Here is a 21,418-nt window from a genome sequence, read left to right on the forward strand (position 1 = left end):
ATAGCACTGTGGATTCCCTTTGCACTCGTATGACATTAAACTGATTCAATGCAAGTATAATTCAACATGTCACTTAAAACAGCTTTGTGCCTAAAGGACTTTCCATCAAAGACTCCTACAGGTGCTCATTCACAGAACAAGCAAATTAAAAGTTTATTTATAATACCAAAGTGACTCAGTACAGAAGAGCAGAAAACACAAGAAACACATCAGCATTTCAACAGCAAGATATTCACCATGTGCACCCATGCCTTCAGCTGGGGAAACGGGAGTCAAAGAAAGATTAAGCAACTATCCCTACCATCTGTTGATGAGTCAGGAATACAAGAATGTCCCGTTGGCTCAAACTCATCATCTTTAATCACTACAAATACTCCCTCCTACCAAACATGACAAAACAGTACGAGATTTAATTAGAGAGTGTATGGAGGTTCAAAGCTTTTTTTTTTTCCTGTATAACAGTCAATTGCTAAATAGGAAAACATACATCTATGTGAAAGAAACTTTTGTTGTTGTTGTTGTGTAATGGTCAAAAATACTTAAACAAATCACTTACCAACCACCATCAGTGTGAATTCAAAGCCCTTCTTCACAGATTTCCTGTGAACCTGGTTGGGTAGATTAGCGAATCCCACATAGCCCGCTGAGTCGGAAAACTGACAAGAAAACAAAAGTTGAGTATAAATGAGATCCCCTTCCCCCTAAAAAGTTGAAACAGAGTTCAGTTGATTCTATACAATAAAGTGCAGAGGTATATAAAGCACATGGGAAAATAGAGAATGAAACAATTTTTTGCTGCTGTAGCAAGGCAGACCTTGAAACAGGCCCATTTACCAAGCAGTCTGATATAAATAGAACTCTGCTAAGTACCTTGGACTACACATAAAACAAAAGTCTCACCTTGGATTAAAAAAAAAAACAAAACAAAACAAAAAAAAAACCAAAATCTGCAAGCTTGCAAGAATACACTATGATTAATCCAATTTTAAGCTAGAGGTCAAAAAAATATGTTCAAATTTGATATCGCCTACTACTATCTCCACTGACATGTAGAAAACCAAGAACATTGTATAGTAATGCAGTTTACCAAGATACAATCACACAGAGATCTATCTTCTGCCTGTTAAGCTGTTCACCTATCTTCATAATTAACTTCTAACACAAAAGCAGGAAACGTGCCTGAAAAACTTATCAAAGATATTTGAGCTATAAAAAGGGCATTCTGCTTCACCATCTGTTATCAATTGTCTGAAAATCTAACAGGAGCCTACAGAAGAACTGCAGACACTTGATTTAGGGACCTATGAGCTAGCTGGAACTAAATGTTTTCCTCACAGATGAGTTTATGATGAGAACAGTTTTTACACAATGCCACACTTCCAGTGGGGCAGGGGGGATATAGGGGGAAATAAGTTAAAAGGCAATTAGTTATTTGTTAATAAACCTCTTAAAACCCACCCAGATGGGCAAAAATACTAGAAATGAAAGTTTGTCAAATGAAATTTCCTTAGGTAAAGGAATCATTCTAAATGTGTAAGTAAACATTCAACGTCTGGCAAACATCCAAAAGCCTATCAGTAGAATGCCATGCAAGCTCTGTTTCTATCAAACAGTTCCTTTTAAGAAATGCATCTGAAACAATAAGGTAACATTTATTCACTATTTTATCACTTCAGTAAAATCACAGATATTTTCAGAAGCTGAACAGATTCTAAACAAATTTTGGCTATGCAGCCATCTCTTTACCTTTACTTTTTCACCCGACTGAGACATGTTTCGTCACTCCAAGTTTCAGATACTGGAAAATAAAATCCATAGTGCACATCAGCTGACCTGAAGATTACATTCATTTTCATTTTGAACTGATCAACTGCATAAAATAATCACATTTTTTCTAGCAGAATGAAGTGTCACACACTCAAAGGTTACCAGAATAAACAAGCCGTAATCAAAACAGCTGCTTCTGTGAAGCCATTCACAGGAAAGAAATTACATAGGATTATCAAAACCAGAATACTTCATTTAAATACATAAAAGTTTTAAAACAAAAAGATTCTTTTAAAACTTAAAATACTAAAATTCAGTATCCTTAAAAGATCTTTCATCCACTCTGTTTTTAAAGAAGGAAAAATATCTACTGAAAGCTAATGCTGAGTACGCACGGTACTCCTGATGTAATTTTTCTTTTAAATTCTCTGATTCTGTGATTAGCTATTAAAACCTGAAATTCAAATCATCTCTGTTCCAAACTCCCTATACAGAATAGCATTTTTCCTTCAATTTTTACCCTTTCTACTCACAAATTAGATGTTTTTTAAATATGGTTTACAAATAGGTGAGTGTAATCTGTTGTCCAAAAAATTGTACTTGAGAACTACGACCACAAGCAAAAATCGTCCCGAGAACAGGACACCCACGGGATTTCCGGGTAAAGGTTACAACATTATTGTCTGTCACTTCAAGGTGCTATCACTGAACGCGAACACTACACCAAACATTACAGAACCTTGGCACTTGGCTAACCCATGCTGGACATGAAAATTCACCCTGATTCGAAGGGCTGTCAAAAAGATTTGTTCTTTAGTTTCAAGCCACCCAGAACAGCTGGGTTTTGGCAAGCCCTTATCTTTTTACTCAAGGATGTTAGTTGTGCTATAGATTAGCTATCACGACAATAGTGAAGCCCTTTTATACGGAGCGGCCACAGAGCACTGACAGGAAACGCAGAAGTAGCAGGAGCACTTCACAGCTTGGTTTGTTGACAAGGCAGCCCTTGGCCCAGGAAAGCAGGGAAGTGACCTATGCAGGCACCTGCATGTTCAGATAGAAACGCTTTCCTGCTGGGTAACGGCAGTCATTCTAGCAGGATACAGTCCAGTGTCTGACACTGGCAGTTGCACAGTCAAATCCTAGCAGAGAAATGCTAAGCTTTGGACTAAAGGAAAAGTCAAAGTTTGCATAGTTGCAACTTGGAATTGTAAAGAAAATACATCTTCAGCTCACATGGCATTTCATTCGCCCTGAAGCAGACATTTCAAATCCTGGCAGCTGTGTAGACATCAGTCACCCTGTAAGCAAGCAAAGGTTGTTTTTTCTCTCCCCCAACTACTTTTCCCCCATCTCCAGTTCATTTGCTTGCTAATGAAAGCCCAATATAACCACTGCCTGGAAAACAGCGAGGTCCTGACCCTAACCATCTTATGACTGCCTCCAATTGGGTATTCCTCAAAACAGCCTGAGAAACATCCCTTAAGAATGGTTTTGAAAAAACAGCTTATTTTTGTTTGACCAATACACCAGGGCTCATTCTGGCCTCCAGCCAACTAGCATTACAGATCCCTGAAAGACAGTCACAGCCTCACTGACAGATGTAATTCACTGCTCTGTCTACATCTTGTTTCTATGTTTGGAAACCTCTGTTGTCACCTTTGTCTACAAAATCAGTAACATAATTCGAAAGTTTAGAAAAGTTTATCAGTAGTCACTGCCTGAGTGCTAACTAGCTAGACCTTCTGACCCATCTCTCACAATAACGCCAGATGAGAAGCGACCCAGAGCAGCTGCCTGTAGTTAAAGGTGAGAAGAGGGAACAATTCAGATGTAAACATGTACGGCAAATTCTCCAATTACTTCTGCTTTAAACTGACAGTATAGTCACATCCATTGTAGCAATAGTCAAGCTACTTGATTAAAAACAGAGGAGTCAAAATTGTCAACTGATTATGGCACATCTGGCTTCAAAATTAGTCTGTCATCTCACAAAAAGCTAAATTTACAATAAATCTTTCCGCAAACATGACTCAGAAAGCCTGTTTCCTTCTGAGCAAACTACCTTCACCTTATGTCTTACTCTGACCAAAAAGGTTGCTGTGGCCAAAGCTGCAGGACAGCTGCTCCGATCACATCACGACTGCAATGCAGGCTTATATGTCTGTGTACAACAAGCATCCAGTTAGTTATTTCCCACTGTACTTTGTTAGAATAGAAATATTCTAATTAAAAGTTAGCTGAAAACAGAAAAAAAAAAAAAAAAAAACAACAGAAGAAAAAAAAAAACCAACCTGCTGCTGCACCTAAAAGAAGCACTGAGGTTCAAATGAATCCTCAATTAATCACCCTCAACACATTGCAATTCCTAATACTGCCCTCATGAGGTTTGCTAGAAAATCATTCAACCAACTTCTCCAGATGACCACAAGCTGTCTTTCTGAAGCTTTACTATATCATAAAAAAATCAAAACCTTAGAATTAGCAAAATATCATGTTACATCTTCTTACAGCACCAAATAACCACAGCGCTTACAGCAGCGTGCTTACAAGTGATAACTTGTCAATGGACCAGACTACAGTGTACGTCAATGACTGCCAAAATTCTGAGGTCTGTCTGCACACAACCAAGTCCAACATTAAAATAGCGTGAGGTTCAGTGTCTGACAGCACTCTGGATAGTCTCAATGTGTAATTTTTAATCAGTTTTCAAAAATAAAATTTAAAAAAATGAAATCACAACTGAGGCAAAACAGAGTAAGCCATAGCTGTTCTGTTTTCTTCAGATCTTCAAAGGACTATTTCACTCACTACGGGATGAGCAAAGCAGCATAAGCAAAACATTTTAAAGAGAAAGGAAAAGGTAAGCTACAACCGTATCGACTTCAAAAAGCAGCAAAACTTTACTTCTAAATAACTGTGGGCCTCACTTAGCAGGTCTAGCAGAAAAAGGAGACCCAATGCTACAGAATAGGAATGTTCAAATCAGTTTTTGAACAGTGGATAATGTAATAAAGTTTCATTTCGGATTCCAACAAATTCCTATCCTAAACAACGTGCTGTTGGGCAACTGAAGGAAGCAGATTACTGTTAAATTCAGTTATGGTTGCCTCCTCTACAAACACAGAGGCCTGGAACATGCCATCCTACTGCCTTCTGCTAAGAAAAGTACTTCAGTGAGAGAGAAAGAGAGAGGAAGGAAAATGGGTCATTTCCTTTGTTCCTGTCAGGATGTAAAAAGAAAACTGTTAGAAGCAGGCAGGCTGGGAGCTTCTCAGTAGGAACCAGCACAAAGAAAACGCTATGAAAAATGCACGGAGTGTTTCCATATAAGGATATTAAACAACATTTTAAAATAATCACTTCAGAGTGACCTTAAAAGTTATCTCTACAAGCAGAACAGCCCTCCTGATATAGCAGATGAGGTCTCTTTTTTTCTCCATATCCAAGATACTTTTTAAAAAAGTATTTAATAACCTAATAAGGAACTACAGAAAGCAATAAAGACTTAAGTAGGTTTCCAAGCGTTGGAAATGGTCTCTACAACAAGAGCATTCTGAAGTCATGTTTTCAGACTTAAAGCAGACAGAGAAACATCAGGAGTATCTCAGTAAAATACCAATATTTGTGGTTTCTCACAAAAAGACCTAGAAAAACCCACAAAGAAATGTCAGAGGCAAGTACTGAGGCATGTAAATAATTAAGAGATTTAGAACTTCTCCAAGCATCTTGCATATAGAGAAACAAGGAAATTATGTGAAAATAAAAAATGTCCTCACTGTATTCCAAATTGGATATAGGAGTATTCAAATGCAAAGCAGTTAACCACTTTATTTTTGGTAGCTTATGCTGTCAAAGTTGAACGAATCACCCGGTTCTATCAAACAATGAGTCCAGCAGAGCCTGTTCTCTGTGCCATGCATTGTTTGTAGCACATCCTCATCTCTGTGTTTGGAAACCTCCTCCCAGAAGCTACCAGGGAGAAGCATCACTCCCTCTATACCAACAATCCCAGACTATTCCATTTTCCTCATTAGAGACAGATGTTACCAACGGAAGGAATCCTTTCTACACATCAACAATTGAATAAATTTCTACATTGCTCTTATCAAGGAAAATAACTGTATCACTTCCACCAAATACAGAGTTTAACAGCAAATGCCACAACGACAGCAAAACAGCTACAGCACTTGCAGGTAGACCAAACGAAGTGTATGCCACTGCTTTGCCTTTGAATTAGTATTCAGCGTTCTTAAGTTTTAAAGATTTCATTTTGACAACACATTTGAACCACTGACATACAATATAGATTACTATTGGGAATGTATTGCTGTTCATCAAAACTAGCCACATTTCTGTGTCTTTACAAGCCCTCTTACACTTCTGTGACGTAAGAACAGACATACGCGCAGCAAAGGGAGGCAAGAGCTAAGCAAGAGAAGAAGAGAAGAATCATGTAGGAGCACTGTTCTTAAAAGGAAAAGGTCTAGAAAAAGCAACACATTAGTCTAGAGCTCTAATCCTAAATATTTTATTTAAAAGTTCCGTTTCAATACTGGCAATGCATAGCAAAGAGTGATAATTTAGTATTTCAAATCACTTCCAAACCATGCTTAAGTCCCATGATACCACGCAGCCTCTAATCTGCATAACTCAAGCCCCCCCCCCGCCAAAAAAAAACCACATCTGCGCCGTTCTGTGCAGCGCTGGGCTCTGCATTTTCCCGCAGCATCCCCGGTCCCTAGCAGCTGGCCACACTCAGCGCTGCAACATTAAAAGCATCCGAGGAATGCCCAGCAGAGACAGAACTTCCTGTCCCATCCTCGCCCCGCATCCCCGGCCGCATCACGCCAGGCAGATCCCAGCAGCACAGAGGCCTTGTCCAGATGTCAAAAGTAACGCACCCCTTGCTTTAAAAACAAATACACCCGCGCGTAAAACGGCCCAGGACGCGGCTGCGGGGTTTCGTGGGTTCTGCCCCGATACGCTTCTCCCCTCCTCACACATCAGCCTTCAAAATCCTCGCCCCGGACAGAGAGCGGAGGCCGGAGCCGGGCCGCTAGGCCCGCACACGGAGCAGAGGCCGTGGCGAGCGAGCTCCGGGAACCCGGCCGGGGCCGAGCCCGCCCCGCCGGCGGCTGCAGGCAGGGTACGGCTGGGCAGAGCAGGGCTGGGCCGACCCGCGGGGCTGCGGGGCGCAGGCACCGGCCGGGCGGAGTGGTGTGCGGGACAGAGGCGCCCACCCGCCGGCCAGAGGTCATGGCCCGGCCTCCCGGCGCTTACCTGAGCCCGCGGCTGCTTCCGCCGGTGCCAGGCTGCCAGGCCGCGACTCGCCACCTCCCCCTGCCCAGCCCTCCCGCATCCCACACGCCACCGCGGCCGAGCGCCCGCCTACCTCCCGCACGACTCTATGGTCTAGGCCGCTTCCCAGCATAGCGGCGAGGCGCGGCCCCAGGACGAGCGAGAGGCGGGATAGAGCGTCTCCCCCGCCCCGCCCTCCCGCCTGAGTGGCAGCGGGGGCAGCCAGCCCGTGCCGCGCGGGCGTGCGGCGAGGCGTTGCCATGGCGACCCTCCCCCGCCCCAAGGCTGCCGTCCCGGCCGGGGTGGCGGGGCGCGGTGTGGGAGCACGCGTGGGACCCCGCTCCACTGGCCGGCCCCTCGTCCCGTCAGGAGGGAGCGGTGCAGCGCCGCTGACGTCCCCGGGGGTTCCGCACCCCGCGCCCGGAGCCGGTCATCTCCTGCTTTGGCCCTGAGTGCCCTGCTCCAAAGTGCGGAGCATCTCCCCATCCTGCTGACATTCCAAAGGGAAAAAAAAAAAAAAAACGTGGGAGAATGGCTTATCTGACAGAGCCACCCCTCACGGAGGTCCCTGCGCCCCGGCTACAAGACATGGTAGCCGGCGCTACGGTGGTAACGACTGTGAAATGACCAAAGCCCGTCTCACCGGCCCGGGTTCACCCCGCGCGGGCAGCGCCCGGGGCATCCGTCTCGTACGGACTGTCCCAGTCCGAGCTACGCACGCGAGCCAGCCTTCAGGAACGAAACACAGCCAAAGCCCATTCTGCTGAAAATACCGCCTTCTCCCATTGTTTGATTCCCATTTCCTACCCAAACACTGCTGAGTTTTCCAGTTGCCTGCACCCACAGCAGGTTTTAGCAGTAGCCCTCCCAGCACAGAAGCTTTTGGTACAGTAAGTGTCGCAGCCACGGGGAAATGCAGCTTAAACTTTGTGCTGTTTGACTGTAACGCAGTACGTGATATAAACTTGTTTGGTTTCAGCTGCTTGTCCACATGTGAAGCAAATTTCCCTCCCAAACACTGTGCAAAAACCCCAGTGTACTCGTTTTACCTGCGCTATTGCCATCTTCCCGTCCATCACAGCATTCCCTCTGGTTAGGTGAGAGCCATCCTGCCGGGGTCAGCGCCATCGCTGAAGGGGTGAGTGGGATTCTCTGAGGTATCAGGGGCTCCAGCAGACATAAACCTAGAGTGTAAATGACACCTGCAGTCAGACTACAGAACCAGATCACGTTCTCATGGTGAAACAGCGTTACACAGCCCAAACCCTCAAGACAGGGCTGACAACATCAAAAGAGTATCAGCAGGAGTCCAAGGAAGGGTTCTTCCAACCTTCCAGCTGCAAGGACTGGGTCCAGGAAAGTTCCTAGTAACCCCTCTGAACATTTTGCAGAGGGCAGTTTGTATGTGTCATTTAGCAGCAATCTAGCAGCAAACCTTGTGGATTTTAGAGTTCTGAATACCAAGAAGTACATTTCTGTTTTGTCTGTATTTCCATCCATTAAGCAAACAGGGTTGCAGCCCACAACAGGAAAGTGTGGAAGTGAAACAAACGCTGCTGAAGGCAGACTGGCATTATTCGGTAATTCACGTTGTGCTCCTATTATCAACCGAGCATTGACGTGATCTGAATAAGAACAAGATAAAAGCCAATGAAAGTGCAACCAAGTTCCACTTCCTAGGACAAAGTGTAACGTTACAACACAAAGTACGGGTATACATCACCTTCTCGGAGGAGTTAAAGATGGCATTTCAGTCTTTTTTAGAAATCGTCTTATTTTAAATTATTCCATGGATATCCATATAGGTGTTTTGTACTATCACCACAGGAACAACACTGGCGATTTTTATTTGTGTCACTAAATTAGAATACTGTGATGCACACGGTATTTACAAACATAAACTGATATTACAAGTAGCTATTTAGCACTTGAAGAAATTACAAGAGATAAGCGGGGACAATGCCAGACTATAGACTGGCATCAACACAGAGTCTAGTGGAAGTCAGTGCTTTCCCATGATTGTCACTCATTTCCTTTGACAGGATTTAGTGCAATGGGTGAAACATTCTCCAGAAATTTCAAATGTCTCATTAACTGAGGCATACCCATAATTTTCCCAAGCCATGGCTGAATCAGATGGCTGACTAACTGTCACTCAAAATGTTCAGAGAAGCTACAATCCTCCCAAAACAGTCCCGTTATGCCAGAAAGTAACATAAGGAAGGGCACTTCAGGTAAGAGCAAAGGTCAGTTCTAGCCAGTGCCCTGCCTCTGCAGGACCCAGTAGCAGATGCTTAGGAAAAGATAAAAGCAGCCCTGGGTCTGTATATCCTCCCAGCTTCCGGCAATCTGGAGCTCAGCAGCTTCCTGAGCCAGAAGTTTTATCTTTATAGTTTTCTCTTCCATGAATTTTTCTCCTTGCTTTTTGAACCCATCTCAACTTTTGGCATTAAAAGCATCCTCTGACAATGAGTTTCACACTGTGCTACGCACTTGGTGAAAACGTACTTTTGTTACTTTTGAAACCTGTTATGAGACATGTTATGAAACTACAGTTTGCACGATCACCGAGCGGTAGAACTGGAACTATTTGGTGCGTGTAACTGAGAAATGCTGCATTGCAGAAACCTACAGAGAATGCATGGCCACAGAAGAGGTACTCATATTTGTAATTTCTCACACTGGTATTATCAGAGGTGCAAACAGAAGAAATCATTGTATTGAAGAACACTGTTCCTAAATGGTTAAATAGTCTAGAAATGTTAATGCAGTGAACAGCAGCCTGACTGTGGATCACTCATTCCCATAATTATTATTTCTGAAAGAATTTTGTTTTATTCTTCCCTTGGAAGCTCAAACGCCTTTTATAAAATTTCCTGATACATCTAGGTTTACATTCTCAAAAGCACAATTAGAGTCCTTCCTTGAATTCAAGTCTTAACTTTGTGTGGAGTCACATCTTAGCAAGTTAGAAATACCTCATCCATTCAGCAAAAGACATTCTGTATCTTTTGTTCTGCTCCTTAACAGAGAAAATGGTGTAATACTGATTATAATAAAATAAATACCATCATATAACTGAAAACTAAATTGAGTTTTCATAGATAAAACAACCCCATGTTCCTTGGCATTATTTCTATTAAATTAAAACAAACCAGAAAATATGCTGCTTAGACAAAAATATCTTTTCACTTATGAGATCCCTTTTAATTTTATTTTCTTTCAATTGAGTCTGTTCTCAAGCACCTGAATATTTGGAATTTGAGCCTAAAATTATATGTGATTGCTGTAATGGCTGTGCTATAAGAGCAATTCATGGAGATACTTGCCCACTGCTTTAAGACACTGACCACCTTGAACTCTCCCAGTCTTTCCTGGAGATAAAATTACTCAAGTCCTGATTAAATAACTTATTCTTAAGCATATGTATAAATGTTTTTCATTACCACAAGATTTAAGTTTGTGTTTGGTTCAGAATGTTTGTGTGTGCTTTGATAAATTACAGTCCGTGGCTCCAGGATCAAACCTTTTAGAAATAAATACTTAAGAGCTGCACACTGTGAGTGACACCGTTTTTTTAGAGGAGTACCAGAGAAAAAAGTACTTTGAACATAACTAGTGTGAATGTCAGATACATAATTTAGGTATTACCTGGGCTAATTTTCAGTATTTGGGTGTGGTGGTAGACAGAAATTTAAGAGTGAACTTCCCATTCTCTGTTAGTATTTAGTAAAGTGATGATTTGATCAAAATACTTTTCTGTGTAGTGCTTTATTTATGGAATCACTAATGGGGTAAACCATTCTAACACCTCAAATCTTCTGTGTTTTTGCAGACTTGCTGCATTGGGAATCGGAAATGCCAGGTCCACTGAAAGCTGGTTTCACTGCCGAGCCCTTTTAAAGGGTGCAGCTGAGAGCTGGAACTCAGGAAGTCAGTATCTGTGGATGCACCAGGATTTATTGTCACAAGCTACTTTAGAAGTTATTTAGCGATCCATAGGAAAATCTGCAACAGATAAGTGTTTTCCCTTGCTGCAAAAAGAAAAAGAAAAAAGAAATGCATTTTTAGTGATGCAGTACAGGAAATGAAGATTGTGTTTGAATTATAGCAGTCTCAGAGGAACAAAGTGTTTCTTTTGCATTTACGAGCATACACAAGCCCACCTTTTCAAGATGCTAATTATGGCAATGAAGTAACAGTAAGAAGAATCTAAAAATTTTCTCTGGAACATGAGACATTTTGCATCTTTTTGCCAATAACAGCCATCCTTTGCTCTTACTGGAAACCAACCTGACTTTTAAGAAGGGAATCAAGATTGAAAAAACAGATGCATGCTATTCCCAAAGACGGGGCTTGCCTCAGAGAGATGAGGTTAAGAATAGGGACAGCACAGCTGAGAATTAATCACTCACTCTCATAAGCAGAGGAGGTGTCCCAGACCTCTTACGTGTTCTCAGGAACGCAAATTCCTGCAACACTAGAGAAATGTAGTATGTTTCCCATCCCTAGCCCTGAACAGTTTTCAGTAACTTGACAGCCATGCCTTTATTAATTACTCTCAACATCTGCAATGTATATTTAAAACAATGGCATTTGTCCTTGCTGACGCTGTTCTTTATAAAACGACATCTGATGTGATTTCCCAACAATTACATGGGAAAGAGATCTATCAGGGTCCTGGTACACCACAATCCATGGAAGGAGGCTGACTTTGGAAGAGTACGAAATTAAACTGCAGTGCTTCTGATAGGAAACCTGACATAGAATGGACCCTTAGGCATGAAACAATGTATATTTCCTATAGCTTCCCCCCCCCCCCGCCCCGCCTGCCCAAGCTTTAAGCCATTCTCAAGAGCTGTCCATAGCACTAAAGAGAAGTATTTGAAGTGACATGGCCTAAGCACATATTTAGAGTGATCTCTTGGCGAGGGGGACGGTCAGGTTGTTTAGATGCTCATCTACAGAGAGGACCTTCTACACTTTGGGAAAGGGCCATCATTCACCATATTAACCGTCCTGAAACGCTGTTAACACAGGGTTATGGCTGTCCAGTGACACCGCAGTGTCCTCTGGAAAGCCACATTCAGAAAACAAGGTGCTGAAGAATTAGGTGCACAGCAGCTCACCAGTGCAGCCCAGCTGGTCCTGACAGCGGTGGCTGGAAATGTTCCCGTCAGGAGCGTGCTTTAGTAAGACACAGAGACATGAAGATTAGTTCCAACCAAGGAGAGGCGGAGAGGTTTGTGTGTAAAGGATTCGAGCAGGGAGGTGTGGAGCTCAGTTCTAACGATGGCTTAGCACAATTAATTTTCTCATTATGTGAGGACAGGGCTCATAACACTGTCTCAGTATTCCCACCATGTGTAGCCCAGCCAGAATACCCCTCTCCTGGCTCCCTGGCAGCGCCAGTGGGCAGTTCACCAAAACAAGCGCAGGCAGAGGGTGCATGTGAAGTGCAGGGACTGATACAGGGCTAGGGCAACTTTACTGGGAACAGAACATACAGCAGCAAATACATGAAGGCTGGAAGCAGATTTGTAACCTTTTTCACTGTTTTTCCAAGTACATATATCTGTTTCCTTCCCTTCTGTTACACGAGTCTTGTCATGTCACCACTGAGGGGGAAGAGTAGCATGGGCATGGATTTCTCAATCCTGAAGAGCAGTTGCAACTCTTGTACTAAAAAAAGTGCTGGATCCTACATCATTAGCACCAGTCATAGAGCATTACTGGTCCCTCTTGCAAAATTCTGGTGTGGCTCTTAAATCTTTCGTTACACCTTTTTGTTCAAAAGATTAACTGAGAGAGGAAGTGGCAATTTTGTGTTAACCACTTCATCTTGTTTCCAAAAGAAGTGATGCTGAGATAAATCCTGTGGTGAAATCGTGCACTTTCATTTTGTAATAACCCGCTCATTTGACAAGGACTCATTCCTACGTGCCAGTCTTCTGATGTGTCACACTGGTCTGAAGACACGTTGGCCCTGCTGACATGTAAGGACTTAATGGAGGCCAATCTTACTGTGGAAGACAGTGTGTGCACTCAAGCTCCAACTAAATCTCTTCTCTTGGGAAATACAGTTCCATTTTAAAGAATAATTCAAAAAGGAGTGATTTTCACTGAGAAAGCTCAAGCTTTCTAAATAAAGAACAGCCCCTGCCTAACACCTCTGTTTTTGTAAATCTCCTTGCCTTTTTTTCAGTACTAATCAGAAGACAAAATATGGCACAAAATCTATCTCTAATAGGATTTCTGATTTTTCACCTTTGCTTATGTCTAATCCAAAAGTTATGGAAAGCTGTCTTGAGATTACTGGGCTTTTAATTCATCTTTTGACTCATACTCTGTCTTATTCACACAAACAACACTAGGTTTGTGCATAAGTTTGATACCAAATGTCATTTTCTTCTCTGTCTTCCAGATGCCTAACTTTTTAGGGATGAGATGGAGCAGAAGCACGTAGGTAAGGGACACTCCACAAGCTATAAACCAAGCCTGCTCTGCAGACTACATTTCAGGTCCCAAAAGGCAAATCTATCTAAACACTGCTGGTGGGATGCTTTGGGGCTGAGCAAGCCCCTAGTGACACTGGAGGGCTGAGCACAGCAGTTCTTCTGTGCTGTGGTACAGGGCTCATACACCAGGACAAGCAATGCTGGTAAGAGCCTGGACCCCCCTTACCAGCCCTCCCGGTAACTCTGCGCCTGGTATTTGTCCTGATTATGTCAGGAAAAGAGAGAAAACACAATCACCTCTAATCCCAAAGCCCCTCTTGCTATAGTATGGCTTCTGTGCAATTGTTCTCAGCTTGAATACCACTTCCTCCCATTTTCAGAGGCTGCAAAGCCCCCCTGTGAATCCCTCCAAGAGCAGTTCAATAAATATACAGCTGGAGCAGTAACAGATGTAATGGCATTAACGGTTATTTGTTAATGAGTTACTTTGCTGCAAGAACGTCATGCCTTTGAATTGAAAAGAATCGAGACTTTACCAGCAAGGATTTAATTTATTAAGTAGTGCTTTCTTTACTTAATATCCCAAGAAAAAATATCATGCTGATTTGTGTTTCCTTTTAACAAATTAGAACCTTTTCATTTCTGGGAGTTTAAATTAATTTGCGGTGTTGTGACGTTAAGACCATCACAAGCCACAAGGTGCTGAAGCTGATGGGGTCCTCAGGCTGAGCAGCTGTCTCAGTCGAGTTACCAGTAAGCCAAGTAAGCAGACCAGTAAGCACCCTGCACTGATGGACTCATTAAGGGTAGTCCGTCCAACAAGTGCTCACTTTCAGGATCAAGGAATAGAGTAATTAAAAATTGAGGTTGTTGGCAGCAGCCAGGATAAAGGCTAATATCTGGGTTAAGGAAAAGAAACAAACAGACGAAGGTGAAACACCAGGAATAGAAATACCTCTAAGCAGAAAGGTTGGTTTACTCTGTGAGTATTAAGCATGTATTTCTCCAGAGAAATAATTGTCATGGATTAAGTGATTTGTAGGAATCAGTTGCTCGGTAACAGGTAGCAGGGGAAGGTGGGATAAGGGCTGCAGAGGTAGCACAAGCCATGTGCTGGTTTCCCTTCTCAGCCTGAAGCCCCGCGCAGCTGCAGAGGCCCCACGAGTGCCTCCCGGCCGGCACAGGAGCACACATAGGCCATGTATCGGAGGAAATTCAGAGTTCCGTGCACCCGGGCAAGTGGCAAGGGTGGGGCTTTCCTGTGCTTACAGGCTAAGATAACTGGCATTTCTCCCCCCTTTTCTAATTGTTCTCCTGTGCTGTTTTCTATACAATCATTATTATCATCATAAATACAGATGTTACGCCGTTTCAGTCTGTGTTCTGGGTTTCTTCCTGTTCACCTCTGAGATATCTCTGTCTCTGTGGCTGGTTCTTTTGCACATTCTCCTCTCTCTGACACCAGGGACTTTTCTGAGTGATTGTAAGCAGTCTCAGTTTGACAGACTGCACAGCCCCAGTTACACATTCCTCCTGGACTTCCACACTGGAATTTACAGTTTTAAATAATTGAAGTAAACTGTATGTATTTCATATGCAGCTGGAAGAGGAGATAACTCCTCTTAATTCCTTTTACCAGGCAGCCTCTGTTAGGAAGACATTTTCCATGCTAGAAATGTTTACAGCTCCTCAGGCAGAGATAATCAATGGCAGGCTGCAGTTGTCATGTGTCAGCATGTCCACACCATGACGATTCACAAGCTGCTGACGTTCTTCGGTTTCTTTTTTGGGTGTCTTGTGGCTAAAGTGTCTCTTCTGGTTGGAAAAACAAAAGAAGTGTGCTGTGACCTTGTTGCCATCTTCCCGTTACAGGTCCTCTGCAGAGGAGTCATCAGCACGCTGGCAGCATGCAAGCAGGGCATTGCTCAGTGTTAACGCATCAGTCACATCCTCAGATGTCAATGCATGTGATTCCTTTAACCTGTGCTTATTGCATCTTCAGCCGCTTCTGCTTCACACATGGACTTTTCCCATTCATGCTGCATTGATATCAGTCTTAATATTTCCATCACAAATCTCTACATGCCATAATACATGCCATAATTCACTGTAGAACAGAGAAAACTGCTTACACAGGGGCAGGAAATGTGTTATTTTCAACTCTCTGATCTCCACTGCACTAGAAGGATACTTTGGGCTAACTGAAACCAAATCTATCCAAACCAGTTCAAAAGTTAGTGCGAACAAAACTTTCAATTTTGTCTAAAACATTTAAACTTATTTAAGATAAACCAAAACAATTCCGGTTTAAATCAAAACAAGCCTTTCTCAGGGCACCCAGTGGAAAGGCGCTGGACCGCAGCTCCCTGTGAGTGCGGTGAGGCAGCTGGTGAGGTCTGTTCTCTTTCTGCTGCAGCTGTAACAACCGCACTCACAGCACCAATGCTCGCTGCATCTGCCAGCCTGCGGGGCTGGGAGCTGCTGGTGGCCTGCAGGGGCTGAATCAAGGTTTCTTGGCAAGAACAATCCAAGACGGCAGTGGTCCATGAAGAGATTGCAGGAATTACAATGTCTGCATGGCCAGATGATGAAACTTCTTGCAAAGACACTCATTTTGATACAGGCACTTAACTCATTGACACAGCATGAAGATTTGAAATGTACTTGAGTAACTAAAACAGTAAAGTGAAGTTTGAAATCTTTGTGGCAACATATTTAAACAGAATGCCTTGCTCCTGGCTCCAGTATCAAAACAGAATTTCCTGCCTGGTGTAAGCTAATAGCGATTTTTCTTCCTGGACCGAATTAAGAATCTATCAGTACCAACAGATGATGTGCAGATCCCACATTCAAAGCTCTTCCATTTTCAGGGTGGTTCCTAAGCCGTTCTGTGGTGCTTGCTTACACTTTTGCTGTCAGAGTGCAAGAGAGGGGTGTGCAGGTCGGTCAGCACGCTCAGTCTTTTGGGAAGTGATCAGTTAGGCTCTGATAATCAGAGCCCATACCGCTGGGTGCCTACTGGAGGTCCGGCTGTGGATTATATCAGTAAATAGGAAACACACAAATAAATAACGGCACTAAAAGGAAAAAGGCTGCGCGGCCGAAATCCAGGAGGTGATTCCGCTTTTCCTGGGAGCAGGCAGCGTCCCTGCGAACCCCTCCCGGAGCAGGGTGCCGGGCCGAGCAGCGGGACCGCCACCCCCCTGGCTCCGGCGGGCGCACGCCCGCAGCCGCGTCCGCTCCCCGCCCCCGCTGCCGGCCCGCAGCCACCGTGCGCGCCCCCCCGTCGGCGGGAGAGGGCCGGGCCGGGCGGGCGGTGGGAGGGCGCCCTGCGGCTCCTCAAATAGCGCTGCCCGGGGCCGGCGGGGCGCAGAGAGGGGTGGATCGGTGCCGGGGGGAGAAACTGAGCGAGCCCGCTGCGCCGTCCTTTCTCCGGAGGCTTCGGTGCGGCTGCGGCGGCAGCATGACTTCGGCAGCGCTGGAGATTTTGGGGCTGGGGCTGGGCATCCTGGGCTGGGTAGGGGTAATCCTGGCCTGCGGGCTGCCCATGTGGCAGGTGTCGGCCTTCATCGACGTGAACATCGTGGTGGCGCAGACCATCTGGGAAGGGCTGTGGATGAACTGCGTGGTGCAGAGCACGGGGCAGATGCAGTGCAAGGTGTACGACTCCATCCTGGCGCTGCCGGCCGAGGTGCAGGCGGGCCGGGCGCTCACCGTCATCGTGGCGCTGCTGGGGCTGGTGGCGCTGATGGTGACGGTGGTGGGCGCCCAGTGCACCAACTGCATCCAGCCCGGCAAGATGAAGTCCCGCATCGTGATCGCCGGCGGGGCCATCTACATCCTCTGCGGGGTCCTGGTCCTCGTCCCGCTCTGCTGGTTCGCCAACATCGTCATCAGCGACTTCTACGACCCCACCGTGCCGCCGTCCCAGAAACGGGAGATGGGGGCCGCGCTCTACATCGGCTGGGCGGCCACGGCCCTGCTGCTCTTCGGGGGCTGCCTCATCTGCTGCTGCTCCTGCTCCCACCGCGACGAGACCTCCTTCCCCGTCAAGTACTCGGCGCCGCGGCGGCCCACCTCCAACGGCGAGTACGACAAGAAGAACTACGTCTGAGCGGGGCTGCCCCGCTCCCCCGGCCCCGCGGGGACACGGACAGACGGCTGCGAGCCGGCGCGCTGCGGGGCACGGGGCCGGGAGCGCTCCCCTACCTAGAGTCTCTTCTTAACGGGGACCCCCGTAGAGCGGCAGCCCTAGGCAGGGGGGACCCGCACAGCGCAGCCGAGCCGGCGGCTCCCTGGCCCGGGGCAGCTGCGGGCACCGAGGAGCGCGGGCGAGCCGCGGCGATGTCTGCCGGGACGCCCCGTCCGGGCTCCGCCGCCGCCCGCCCGGCTCCCGCTGCCGCTGCCGGCCCTTCCCGGCGGCACCGTGAGAGACTGCACCCCCGCGCGTGCTGCTGGGGCACCGGGCCGTCGGGTGTGCACCGTCGCCGAGGAGAAGCTTCCCCTCTTCATCGTCTCTCCTGAAAACCTGCGTCTGGCTGTTCCCGCTGGGACTTTCACTGGTTAGGGTTTTTTTTTTTTGTTCTTCTGTTTGGGTAACTAAAGTAGGGATTCTGCCTAAAGGAGGAGAGTAACCTTGGTCCTTAATCACGCAGGCAGGTAACTGTTCGAAGAAGGGTGTTTGATTTTCTTCAGTTGTTTCAGTCCCTCAGATAAGTGCATTGGTCTGTGTGTGTTTGAGGACTTTGAAAGAGATTTCAGGTAGTTGCTGTCATTTAGTGGAGTACAAACCAGATTGTACTAGGTTGCCGCTTGAGGTTCTTCATCCCTTCTCCTTTATCAGCTTCTGTTCTATTTTTACTTGAATATGACCTCATTGCCAGAATTATTGGAGAACTAGATTCAGAGACCCAGGAGATCTTTGTGTGTCCAGGCTCCAGCGGGGCATCCCTCTGTGTCCTCTCATCTGCACTACAGGAGACTGGAAACATAAAAATTGCCGTGGGTATTCACAGTTGGGGTATGGATGGCTTTCGTGGCCTTCTTGCCGAGCCCTGCTTGCTGCCAATTTTGAATTGTGTGTTCGGTTGGACATGCACTTGGTTGGCTCCTCACCATATTTTGTTAACACATGCTTTCTTTCATTTACCAAATCAGGCAAAAAAAATTGCTAGAAGAATTTTACCAAATATATTGACTGAGACTTTTTGCAGGCTAATCAGGAGATGTGAAGTCATGGCTGTCTCAGCTCTTTACTGCCCAGGTAACACTGTGCAGACTGGAAGGAAGATGCTCTGGGCAGCATAACACTTATTTTCTGAGCTCAACACCTGCTAAACTTCACCACAGCCTGGAATATTAGCATACATGTTTCCACTTTAGACTGCAGAGACAAACATTTTTTGAAGGAGGGGTTAAGGGTTGGTGCGATACTCTTCCATATGAATTACTTCTACTTTTCAATCAACGCAGTATTCTGCTACAGACCATGGCAGCATCTGTATTGCCATAAGGAGATTTCTGCCAAGAGTCAGCAAGGAAATGTGCTGCTTCTGTTCCTCAGAGCTCAATGCTACGACCTCGTGGGTCCCTCACAACCACCTAGCACTACAGTGCACACCTAATGTGAGCGTTAACTCTTACAAGTTTCTGATAATGCCAAGACTTGTGGACAACCGTAACTGTGGGTTTGTGACAGATTTACATCGACTGTGTTCTTGGCTTGCTTAGGAAACGTAAAACCCCAGTGGTATCAGTATGTACACAGACCTGAATGAGAGACTAAAGCCTTGCCCCTGCAAATACTGATGTTGAATACCGAGCACAAGATTTACCCTTTTAAAGATAACTGCTTTCATTTTTAAACATGCAGGGTCTGAGCCCATCAGACAATGCAAAAGCAGAGCAATATGTCTAGAACTGGTTTTGTTCTATAAAGAGCTGCAGTTCCTACACCATCTGCATTTAAATAAAAGCTATAATACTTTGTTATGATGTGATATGTAGTTTTGGTACAAGAATGAAATATTTTGTATTTCATCATTGCAACTTTTTTTTTTAAACAGTGTAACCTTGTAAACTGTAAATGTATTTAAATGCATATATTTTGCAAGAAATCTACCAAAGTTGGCTTCTTATGTGATTTGGTGCCTTCATTTGTTTCATGGTTACTTTATTTTTATTTTAAATGATAATATCCAACTGTATTTGTCACCCAGACAAATACACCCACAGACATACTACTCCCTCACTCAGCCCTCTTGTGTACAGCAAATGAGTCCGCAGATATTAGCCCAAATCCTGGACCTTACTCTCTTTTGTCTCAAATTACAGAACTAAAACACAACCCTCACCAACAGATGCGCCTGCATGTATCTTTACTGTAGAGGCTCCAGAAGTGCTGCAGGACTTTGGATCTGACCAAAAGATGACATCTTCCTGGGCAGTGCATCACTAGCACTTCAATCAAATCAAACCTGGTGTCTTGGGAAGAGGGAGGGAAACACGTGCCTTAGAAGGGAAATTTTTTTAACAAGTCAAACTTCTTGATATGTAGCTTTGTGTCATGGCAGGGCTGGGTCCACTTAGAACCAAAATCAGAAACAACTGCACAACAAGATCTCTTGGAAGAAGTCAGCGCTCTGTATGTACTGGTAAACACAGCACCATCCTACCAAAAACGTAACTCGCTGCTGATGTAACAAGATTTTGCAGAGGTCAGTGGGGCAGTACCAAACAATACTGGCAGGAAGTGGGGCCCATTTTAAAAAATATTTTTATATTTAATCTCATCCTTCAGTATACTTACTTGTTGCTATGCTTTAAAAAATAACCCAAAAGAACGCTGTTACTGATGTCATTGGCTTCAGGGTAAAAGTCTAAGTTGGTTTTTCCTAGATTTCGTTTTCCAAGAGCAAAGACCTAGTCCTGAACTTTAAGACTTGGAAATGCTCAGGATCAGGCCTGAACCTCATCCCAATGAAAAGAGAAATCTATAGCACTTATTTACTATTTTTATTTTGTATTTATGATTTCCCATAAAAATAAAAATGTCTAAGCCAACCTCTGAACAGGTTTACTGGTTTTTGTGAAAGGCACTGGATTGTTTGGGCTCAAGAAGGTGGGGTGTGACGTCGGTGCCCAAAGGGCAACCTTCACCTGGGCTGCCTTTGTGGGAAGAGCTGGGTCATCTCTGGGGAAGCAGGAACTTCCCTTGGCAGGGCAGTCAGCGTCCGGGCTCTCCACTGGAGCCTCAGACAAAAGAGCAAGTAGCAGCAGTTGGTCTTGTGATGTGAGCACATTAGGAAGTGGACTGTGAGTCCCAACTATTTTAAGAACAACTCTAAGCATGAAGCTCTTTAAGCTTTCAATTCCTACACGTTTAAACTAGAAGGAAAAAAAAAAAAATCTCACTACAGCTTGGATCAGCCCCAACCTGACCTGATACCCTAATCCCTTCTGCCACTCAGTTTTTTTAAAAAGCGCATTCAAGCTGGGTGGAAAAACATTTTCACAGATGCATCAGAATAGAACCTGTGAAAAAAAGGACTATTAAAGGAGACTGCAAAAGTTAATTGGTAGTGGGGGAAATTCGCCTAAGTTATATGACTGCTGGGAGGTCTTTCAATATTCGGCAGTTTTGGGGTTTTTTTTGCAAGATTGTCAGGTTTTTCTGAACAAACTTTTGCTTTAAAAATGAAGAAAAAACATCTTCAAAGACTTCATTTTGCAGCATTCTTGCCAACTCGATTGAGATTAACAAAAGCTCCTTGCCACCCTCCCATTGCTATGCACACGCTGAGCTGGAAAAAGGGTGTCTGCCGGCTTGGCCTTTGTCCTGCTAAACGAACCATTTCATAGTTATGAATTTGAAAGTAACCTGCAGTTCATAC

The 21,418-nt window shown here is 44.8% G+C and overlaps 2 protein-coding genes across 4 annotated transcripts in view; one reads left to right on the plus strand and one right to left on the minus strand.

Moving 5' to 3' along the window:
* LOC104480437 (septin-2) overlaps positions 1 to 7,255 on the minus strand; it is a 40,204-nt gene extending 32,949 nt beyond the window's left edge. Inside the window, exons 1-3 of one of the 3 annotated variants that reach the window (XM_086761640.1) lie at positions 7,163 to 7,255; positions 1,747 to 1,798; positions 557 to 656 (exon numbers count right to left, since the gene is read on the minus strand). In XM_086761640.1, the coding sequence (XP_086617766.1) occupies positions 557 to 656; positions 1,747 to 1,773 (127 nt within the window). In that variant the 5' untranslated portion in view covers positions 1,774 to 1,798; positions 7,163 to 7,255. Of the gene's footprint in view, positions 1 to 556; positions 657 to 1,746; positions 1,799 to 6,671; positions 6,694 to 7,050; positions 7,134 to 7,162 lie in introns of those variants that run through there. The other 2 variants (XM_086761639.1, XM_086761641.1) reach the window with 2 other exon arrangements.
* Positions 7,256 to 16,946: 9,691 nt separating this feature from the next.
* Positions 16,947 to 20,588, plus strand: CLDN5 (claudin 5). The gene has a single exon (XM_086761651.1). The coding sequence runs from the start codon at positions 16,990 to 16,992 to the stop codon at positions 17,638 to 17,640; it is 651 nt and encodes a 216-aa protein (XP_086617777.1). The 5' UTR covers positions 16,947 to 16,989; the 3' UTR covers positions 17,641 to 20,588.
* Positions 20,589 to 21,418: the final 830 nt, after the last annotated feature.

The sequence above is a fragment of the Chlamydotis macqueenii genome, chromosome 17 (assembly GCF_036417535.1).
Source record: "Chlamydotis macqueenii isolate bChlMac1 chromosome 17, bChlMac1.mat, whole genome shotgun sequence".
Classification (NCBI taxonomy): domain Eukaryota; kingdom Metazoa; phylum Chordata; class Aves; order Otidiformes; family Otididae; genus Chlamydotis; species Chlamydotis macqueenii.